Source organism: Pseudorasbora parva, chromosome 12 (assembly GCF_024679245.1).
Source record: "Pseudorasbora parva isolate DD20220531a chromosome 12, ASM2467924v1, whole genome shotgun sequence".
Taxonomy (NCBI): domain Eukaryota; kingdom Metazoa; phylum Chordata; class Actinopteri; order Cypriniformes; family Gobionidae; genus Pseudorasbora; species Pseudorasbora parva.
The window spans coordinates 1,844,328-1,855,000 of record NC_090183.1 but is presented as its reverse complement, the minus strand read 5'-3'; the positions used below and the strand labels follow the sequence as shown (position 1 = coordinate 1,855,000).

The window sequence follows — 10,673 nt, the reverse complement described above, 5'->3', positions numbered from 1 at the left end:
AGCAATTAAAAGTGGTTAAGAAATGCCCAAAAAATCATAAATACAGTCACGAGGAATAGTTTAATTTTTTATCCCTTTTGACTTATAAGTGACGCTCTGACCAAACTTATGTGTTGTGGTCAGAGTGAGGTGACAGTGACACATGCAAAGTTTGGTGTCAATATGACAAAACATTGCAGAGATACAGGCTGAGTGAATTACGGATCAGAACAGATTTCTCTATGACAGGAAATCTATAACTTGTTGTTAGCACAGTCTGAAGATGATATTAGATTTAAAGGAAAAGCGGACAAATGGTCTAGAATGAGTGTGAAAACGTATGTCATTAAAATATGGCAAAATTGATATCCATGTTCTTAGCATTATTCAAGGAATTAAGACCAGTTTTATTACAATATTCTAATTCAATCAGAAGTTATTAGCTTTTTTTAAATTTCAATGTAACTTTTGACCACTAAACCTTATGAGTACTGTTAGGGTATGGTGTCGCGTGTTTAGGATTGCGGTGTCTTAGCTTTGTCCAGGCTGAAAAATGCATTTCTTTGTCATGATTTGAGTGTTTAGAAACACAATGTATGAGATTGTTGTTGTCAGATTTCATTGGTCGTTTCAAAAATGAAATTTAAAAGTAAGCTTGGTGAACAGTTTTGGAGAATTTGATGTTTCCCCATTCAAAGAGACTTGCATGCCCGGCGGGCATTTCAAAGATGGCCACTGAATGAAATTACTTATCTTATTTGAGACCGGTTTGACGAAACAACTTTAATTACATAATTTTTTTGGCATAGTCTGTAGATGATCTGGTTCAATTTTCGTGAAAATCAGTATGAAAATTCAACATGGCAGGGACATTTTCTAGATGGGAAATGATGGAAAATCGAGAAAGTGAGCCAATGAATCAGAATTTTGTTTCTAAGCCTTGTGGTTAAAAAGTTATTAACATAAACGTCAATGCAAATTTGGACAGTTGGTGGCGCTAGAGTGATTGATTTAGAGACTCCATATTTGCTGTGGTTACAGTTCAGACTGTCCTCTATCTGTGTGCCAAATTTAATAACTTTCCCACGAGCTGTTCTATAGGCTGCCATAGACTCAAGAGCAGAAAAAAAAGAAGAAACAGAAGAATAATAAGTACGCCACCGATTACAATAGGTGCCCACGCACCTTAAGTGCTTGGCACGAAATATAGCTGCAAGCAGCGATACAGGGCCAAACCCAGAAGAGCCAGCAACAGAAGTGCAAAGCCAGAAGAGTAAAAACAGAGCATACATTAAAAAAAACACCCAGACGACAGGCTTTCACTTAGCTGCCGATGTTCAGCTGTACAAGTGAGAATTAACTAAAAATTAAGATTTTATGTATAAATGTAACGCATGTTATATTTAACAGATCAGATTATTCATAGAACTAGGAGCAAAAACAGAATTTTATTCAGATCTCATGACCTGTAGGTGGCGCTGTTCCCAAATTTGGCATGGACCCTCAGATCATGGTTCTGATGAAGCATAGCTTTGTTTCAAATGATCAAAGTTTTGCCGATATACATCCTCTGAATCATCTTTGGGTCAACCATCCTTATTAAAAAGTGCATTTTTGAACTGGTGGTGGCGCTATAGAGTTGGTCCTAGAGACCCCAACTTTGGTCAGATTACAATTTATTACCATCACTACAAGTGTGCCAATTTTCATCATTTTCCTACGTTCATAGGACTGCCATAGACTGCCATAAGACATAGAGTTTAGACTTTTTGACATTGTCAAGAATATATAAAGAACCTTTTTATTATATTTTTGCCTTTCACTTTTGGTATTTAGGATGTCTTGAAAATTGTAACCCTTACGTGTGTTGTGTTCGGGATATTTTGACCCGGAAAGAATTTTCTTTTTCCCGAAAATGTTAATAGTTGTGTTAATTTTCCAAAAAGTTAAAGGGGCCGTTCTTTGCGATTCCATCTTTCAAACTTTAGTTAGTGTGTAATGTTGCTGTTAGAGCATAAATAATACCTGTAATATTATAAAGCTCAAAGTTCAATGCCAAGCGAGATATTTTATTTAACAGAAGTTCCCTTTCAAAGCCGACAGCGAGCGGCCGGTTTGGACGACACCGCTGCACTTCCTGCTGTGATGACGTCACTAGAGCCGTTTGTTGACTAAAGCTCCGCCCACAAGAACACGCAAAATAGGGGGCGTGGCCTCGTTGCTCTCCCACGTGGAGAAGAGCGCGCATTCAGCGCTTGCATCGCCCCGTTATGGTAAGAGGCGGGAACTTTCCCGGGCAAAGTGCGCTAAGCTGCTGTCCAATCACAACACGGGAAGCGCTGGCCCAATCAGAACTCGTTACGTGTTTCTGAAGGAGGGACTTCATAGAACAAGGAAATCATCAGGCCGTTTTTAGGACAGAGGAAACAGCGCTGTACAGATAAGACAATTGTGTGAAAAATACTGTTTTTTTACACGTGAAACATGAACTCATGTTATATTGCACACTGTAAACATAATCAAAGCTTCGAAAACACGCGAGAAGAACGGGACCTTTAATATTATCGCATTGGACTAAAACTTACTGACTTCGCTCACAAAGGGTATAACTATTTTTGAGGTACTTTTGGGGGATTTTTTCCCCACCTTATTACACTTGTGGTGTTCCTGGTCAAAAATGACCAGCCTACAAAAATAGCTAATAAATCTCTTATGTCACTTTATCATCAAATATAAGATTCAATCATTTTGTCTACTTGTCTAATTCAATTAGGCATTATGCATTATTTTTGAAACTGACTGATTGTAGGCCTTTAACTTATGTAGTTTATTAACAAATGGAAGTTTACTGAAAAGTGTTGGCAATAAATGTAAATATAAACCAGGCTGTAAGTCTTGTGGGTGGTTGCTAGGGTGTTGCTCGGGTAGTTGGGATTGTTTTTCATGTTTTATCATCGATTCTTGAACAGCACTAATAAAAACACTTACTCCAGCAGTGAGCATCTGGCTATAAACACCTTCTCCTGATCCGGTTTGTGCCTGAAAATCAAAATATACGTGCTGAAGCATTTTCAGGACAGCAACAGCTTCTGCATGACTAACTGCTTGGCAGGATGTAACATCACAGAAACGCTCACCTGTTGTTGGTGCTTCCCTTCTGGTCGGTGTGTGTTTGTGTGTTTGTGGACAGAGACTGCATTGAGTCTGTGAGCGCTCGCTCCAGCGCCTCATTCAGATGAGTCTGAACGTGACTGATCACCGCCGCTTTTATCCTCTGCTCAGAAACAGATGTGATGGTCACATGATCAGATCATCAGTGGATCAATACCTGCTCCATTAAACTCTGTTGGAAAAACTCTATCAAGCTAGTCTGGTGATCTTAGAGGGCTTTGGGCATTTTCAAATGGTCAGTCTGAGAGGAGCAAACCAGCATATACTGCCATATCATACTGCAATATGCAATACTACAATAATATATTATTCTTTTTGGTTTACAAATATGAGAAAATGTGATTGTCATGAAAATGTATATACACACCGATCAGGCATAACATTATGAAGTGAATATAACTATTACATCTCTTCATCACGGCTCCTGTTAGTGGGTGGGATATATTAGGCAGCAAGTGAACATTTTGTCCTCAGAGTTGATGTGTGTGAAGCAGGAGAAATGGGCAAGCGTTTGAGCTACTGGAGCTCAAACTGCTCCAGAAGTTAATGCTGGTTCTGATAGAAAGCTGTCAGAATACACAGAGCAGCTCAGTTTGAGGCGTATGGACCAGTCAGGGTGACCTCTGACCCCTGACCCCACCGAAAGCACCAACAGTGGCACGTGAGCATCAGAACTGGAGCACGGAGCAATGGAAGAAGGTGGCCTGGTCTGAGGAATCACGTGTTCTTTTACATCACGTGGATGGCCGGGTGTGTGTGTGTGTGTGTGTGTGTGTGTGTGTGTGTGTGTGTGTGGCTTACCTGGGGAACACATGGCCCCAGGATGCACTATGGGAAGAAGGCGAGCCGGCGGAGGCAGTGTGATGCTTTGGCCAATGTTCTGCTGGGAAACCTTGGGTCCTCCATCCATGTGGATGTTACTTTGACACGCTCCACCTACCTAAGCATTGCTGAGACCATGTTCAGCCTTTCATGGAAACGGTATTCTGGTGGCTGTGGCTCTTCGAGCAGGATAATGCTCCTGACACAAAGCACAAATGCTTCAGGAATGGTTTGAGGAGCACAACAACCAGTTTGAGGCGTCGACTCGGCCTCCAGATTCCCCAGATCTCAATCCAATCGAGCATCTGTGGGATGAGCTGAACAAACAAGTCCAATCCACCTCACAACTTACAGGACTAAAAGGATCTACTGCTAACATCTTGGTGCCGATACACAGCAGACCTTCAGGGGTCGAGTGGAGTCCATGCCTCGACAGGTCAGGGCTGTTTTGGCAGCAGAATGGGGATCAATACAATGTTATGCCTTATCGGTGTGTGTGTGTGTGCGTGTGTGTGTGTGTATGTATACAGTGCCTTGCGAAAGTATTCGGCCCCCTTGAACTTTGTGACCTTTTACCACATTTCAGGCTTCAAACATAATGATATGAAACTGTAATTTTTTGTGAAGAATCAACAACAAGTGGGACACAATCATGAAGTGGAACGAAATTTATTGGATATTTCAAACTTTTTTAACAAATCAAAAACTGAAAAATTGGGCACTGTATATATATATATAATATAATTTAATATAATGCTGGATTATCATGTTGTTGTTTTCAGCAGTGAAGTGTCTTACCTCGATGTCTTCGTTTCTCTGTGTCATCTCTCTCATATTCGTTTGATTATCATCTGCAGACACAGAACACATTAATCGTTTTCATCGGTTGAGCAGAATAAAGTTCGGAGCGAAGGATCATCGCATCCGAGCAGACTCACCCCGTCTGATGGAGCCGTTCTCTGCCTGGCCTCTGGAGCGACGCACCGCATCGCCGCTGCTGCTGTCGTACGTTGACATGACGCTTTAATAATAATAATAATAATACATTTTATTTATAAAGCACTTTACATTTTAAAGTAAATCTCAATGTACTTACTGTGTTTAAATTATATTGCAAAGCACTTTTGCTGATATTGATGTGGTGTACGGGTAAAGTTAGGGACGTGTGTGTGTGTGTGTGTGTGTGTGTGTGTGTGTGTGTGTGTGAGTTTAAAGTTAAGTGTAAGGGAAGTGTCAAAACAAATTTAACTACAGAAATTAATTACAGACGTAATTACATGTAGGTATTTTTTTAAATGTAAGTACAATGTAAAAACATGTATGTACACAATAAGTGCATTGTATCAAATTATTAATTAAAATGTTAGTACATAGTAGTTAAGGCCACCTAATATAAAGTGGGTCCATTAGAGCAATTAAGAATTAAGTTAAAATCAACACAAAGATTGCTTTAGTCAATCACAGTCCTGCTGAAATGTCTAAAATACACAAGTTTTATATTCAGAGAACATTATGTTGCTTGTTCTGTGGAGATGAAACAAGCTCTCTTTGACCTTTTGACCCGTGTTGACCTGAAGTTACCTGTGCTATATTCTCTGCTCACTATATGATCTGAATGTAAACAGAGCTGCTCTTTGGCTGGGGAGGGTCTGTTCATTCCCTCCAGAGCGTCCTGACCGACAGTAACCCTCAAACTCCTCACTGAACTGTGTGTTTATCTCAGTTACTTCATGAAGATTTCTGCTCGGCTGTGACTTCAGTGTCACGAACAAACAGATTTAATCTAAAGACAGAACGACGCTAATGGCTGATCAATGATCAGGAGAGACAGACACCGATAGAGAAGTCAGATGTTAGTTGTGAACTCAAGAAATTAATTTAATGGCTATGAATTTCTGACTTAATGAATTCAAGTTATAGTGTTTACAAAAAACACAAAAAAAAAAGCAAATCAATCAAGCAATCAAAGTATTCACAAGCAGAGGATTATGACTGATTTCCATGAGAACATGTTCGGATTATATTTCAATGCATATATATATATATATATATATATATATATATATATATATATATATATATAAATGCATTCATCGATTTATATTATATACTTGTGTATATATATTTATATCTATATATTTGTATTAATATATACAGTATTTATTGTTGCAAAATTACTTTATTACTAATTAAAATGCTAATAATTATATATATATATATATATATATATATATATATATATATATATATATATATATATATATATATATATATATATATATATATATATATATATATATATATATATTAGCATTGCTTTTAATTAGTAATAAAGTAATTTTACAACAATAAATACTGTATATATTAATACAAATATATAGATATAAAAAGTATATATATATATATATATATATATATATATATAGATGAAAGTATTTATATTAATTAATACATATATATATATATATATATATATATATATATATATATATATATATATATATATATATATATATATATATATAATGTGTGTGTATATATATAAACACTCATCTCTCTCTCTCTCTCTCTCTCTCTCTCTCTCTCTCTCTCTCTCTCTCTCTCTCTCTCTCTCTCTCTCTCTCTCTCTATATATATATATATATATATATATACATGGGCGTAGATTACGCGGGGGACGCGGGGGACGTGTCCCCCTCACTTTTAATAAAATGTATTTTCGTCCCCCGCACTTTTACTGGGTCTCACCGATCCTAGTCGACCCGCTCCGAGCGGGATTCGAACCGGTGTTACCCTGTGCGGGGGCGGGCAAGTTAACAGGGACGCTAACGACAGCCTTCTCTAAACTCGGTTGATAGCGCGCTTCTTGAGGTCAGGGGCAAGTGTATTTACATAGAAACCAATGTGAATACATCAAGATTTAAATTTAGAGACAAAAAATTATCTATTCATGACCTGTAATTTTTTCCGAATCTTAATATGAGGAGGGCGCTCACATAGAAAGTCCAATAGTGGATTCGTAATAGCCTGTCAAGCTGGAGCTGCAGCTGAAGGAAAGCAATCGTTATGAGTGAAACGTGACGACGACAATCAGACGAGTGCGACAATATATGCTTTATGTGTGTTTTTTAAGTCATCTCAATGTAGGCTATTTATTGACAATAAAGTATCATATGAATAATGCAGCTTTTTTAATGTTTAGTATTCTGCTCACCACGGCTGCATTTATGTAATCGAAAATAGTTAAAACAGTAATATTTTGAACATTATTACAAATTAAAACCGCTTTTTTTCCTATGTGAATATATAGTAATTTATTCCTGTGATCAAAGCTGAATTTATCATCATTACTCCAGTCTTCAGTGTCACATGATCCGTCACTAATCATTCTCAGATGAGGATTTCATAATCAAGAAACATTTATGATTATTATCTGTGTTGAAAACAGTTCCCAAAATGTTGTGGAAACCATGATAGCCTACATGTTATTTTTCAGGATTCTTTAATGAATAGAAAGTTCAATGGACAGCATTTATTTGCATTTATTAAATAAATTATCTAATTTGTAATATTAAAAATATCACTTGTGATCAATTTAATGCATGTCTGATCAATAAAAGTATTAATATCTCTCTTTTTTAATTTTACCACAAATGTTTAGAAAATTAAGCATCACCATGAGCAGCACAACTGATAATAATCCTAAATGTGTGTTGATCATCAGATACTCATATGGGAATGATTAGTGAAGGATCACTGAAGACTGGAGTAATGATGATAAATTCAGCTTTGATCACAGGAATAAATTACATTTTACTATATATTCACATAGAGAACAGATGAGTTACATCAGAATATATATATTTTTTTTTACATTGCATAAAATCTATGGAGTCTTAATGCAGAAGTGTTTATAGTATATAAACCAATCATAAAATTGGCACACACAAAAAAGGAGAATAGGAGAATAATATTATAGATATTAATTATTGGTTATTTTTCAGCAGTGTATTTGATATCTTGCCCAATTAAAAGCAAGAGATGCGATAAATTATATTGGTCCAAAAAAAAAAAAAATGGTATTACGACATTTCTGTCCCCCTCACTTCTGAAAAGATGGCTACGCCCCTGTATATATATATATATATATATATATATATATATATACACACACACACACACACATATACATACATATGTGTGTGTATTAATACAGGGGTTTTCAAACTTTATGATCCCAAGGACCCCCAAATATGATGAACCTTCATGGGGGACCCCCTTCCTCTATCCATCTATATATTTTTATGTATGAAAATTCATTTAAACTGTTAGATAAACAGTTAGAAATTAAATAGTTAGATTGTTCGGAAGACTTTATCCCTTTTTGCTTTGTCTTTTAATCCTCTGAAATTTTCTGGGGACCCCATAGAACCTTGTGGAGGACCCCTGGGGGTCCCCGGACCCCAGTTTGAAAAACCCTGTATTAATATATGTATAGTACTTTTTCAGTAAATTAATTATTTAAAAAATAAATTAACAGTAATTAAAATAATTATTACAAGTGAAAAGCAATGCTAAAAGTAGCACAATTATGTTAAAAAAAATTTTTTTTTAAATAATAATAAAAATCATAAAGTCCTATAAAGATGAATGTTAACGATCGGACTCACCTTCACAGGTTCCTGTGCTTGTCGGAGCGTCAGTGGTTTTGTCCCGTTCGTCCCGTCTGTGTGTGTGTGTGTGTGTTTATATGAGCTTTGCTCTTTAATCATCATCACAGGCTCTGATACACACCATTATCGATCTGTTTACACACTCAATCTGCCCTACTGACCCTGTGTTCACTTACAATACTGGAACACACACTGCTCACAGTCACTGTACTGTATATGCCAGTTTATGCTGGATCAGAGTAAAACCGTTCATTTGGGTCGTCGTCCCGAACAATGTTCCCTCTAATTTCTTTTCTCGATGAGCAAGACTTTTCTCTATTGGGCGGACATTTTGGTCATCTGAGCTAAGACATTCTTTATACCAGATCTGTACAGCGCACACACACACACACACACACACACACACACACACACACACACACACACACACACACACACACACACACACACACACACACACACACACACAACGTGGTTTCATCATGCAGTTATAACTTTTAACTTGAATATGCCGTATCTATTTTATTTAACCCTTGATTTAACTTAGTAATATATTAAATCATTTTAATATACCTTTTTTTTAAACAAACAAGTTTAGAGAGTTTAGAGTTTTTTTGTTTGTTTTTTACAGTACTATTAACTTTTTACCGAGAAATACTATTAAAAATCTTCCCCGGGACAGTTAAATTCTTTATAATAATATTATATAATATGAAAAAAGCAAAACTAACTCTATAGCAATACTAACTCTATAGCAATACTAACTCTATAGCAATACGAACTCTAGATACTAACTCTATAGCACTAACTCTATAGCACTAACTCTATAGCACTAACTCTATAGCAATACTAACTCTAGACACTAACTATAGTGATACTAACTCTATAGCACTACCTCTATAGCAATACTAACTCTATAGCACTAACTCTATAGCAATACTAACTCTAGATACTAACTATAGTGATACTAACTCTATAGCAATACTAACTCTATAGCACTAACTCTATAGCAATACTAACTCTATAGCACTAACTCTATAGCAATACTTACTCTATAGCACTAACTAAAGTGATACTAACTCTATAGCACTTACTATATAGCAATACTAACTCAATAGCACTAACTCTATAGCAATACGAACTCTATAGCACTAACTCTATAGCAATACTAACTCTATAGCACTAACTATAGTGATACTAACTCTATAGCACTTACTATATAGCAATACTAACTCTATAGCACTAACTCTATAGCAATACTAACTCTAGATACTAACTATAGTGATACTAACTCTATAGCAATACGAACTCTAGATACTAACTATAGTGATACTAACTTTATAGCACACTCTATAGCACTAACACTATTGCAATACTAACTCTAGATACTAACTATAGTGATACTAACTCTATAGCAATACTAACTCTATAGCACACTCTATAGCACTAACTCTATTGCAATACTAACTCTAGATACTAACTATAGTGATACTAACTCTATAGCAATACTAACTCTATAGCAATATTAACTCTATAGCACTGACTTTATAGCAATACTAACTCTATAGCAATACTAACTCTATAGCAATACTAACTCTAGATACTAACTCTATAGCACTAACTCTATAGCAATACGAACTCTAGATACTAACTCTATAGCACACTCTATAGCACTAACTCTATTGCAATACTAACTCTAGATACTAACTATAGTGATACTAACTCTATAGCAATACTTACTCTATAGCAATATTAACTCTATAGCACTGACTTTATAGCAATACTAACTCTAGATACTAACTATAGTGATACTAACTCTATATCACTAACTCTATAGCACTAACTCTATAGCAATACTAACTCTATAGCACTAACTTTATAGCAATACTAAGTCTAGATACTAACTATAGTGATACTAACTTAATAGCACACTCTATAGCACTAACTCTATTGCAATACTAACTCTAGATACTAACTATAGTGATACTAGCTCTATAGCAATACTAACTCTATAGCACACTCTATAGC

The 10,673-nt window shown here is 35.9% G+C and overlaps 1 protein-coding gene across 2 annotated transcripts in view; it reads right to left on the bottom strand.

The window, feature by feature from the left end:
- The window catches only part of soat2 (sterol O-acyltransferase 2), an 18,612-nt gene extending 9,880 nt beyond the window's left edge, over positions 1–8,732 (bottom strand). For both annotated transcript variants that reach the window (XM_067458727.1, XM_067458728.1), the window contains exons 1-5: positions 8,643–8,732; positions 4,911–4,993; positions 4,771–4,823; positions 3,117–3,253; positions 2,968–3,018 (exon numbers count right to left, since the gene is read on the bottom strand). In XM_067458727.1, the coding sequence (XP_067314828.1) occupies positions 2,968–3,018; positions 3,117–3,253; positions 4,771–4,823; positions 4,911–4,989 (320 nt within the window). In that variant the 5' untranslated portion in view covers positions 4,990–4,993; positions 8,643–8,732. The remainder of the gene's footprint in view (positions 1–2,967; positions 3,019–3,116; positions 3,254–4,770; positions 4,824–4,910; positions 4,994–8,642) is intronic.
- Positions 8,733–10,673: the final 1,941 nt, after the last annotated feature.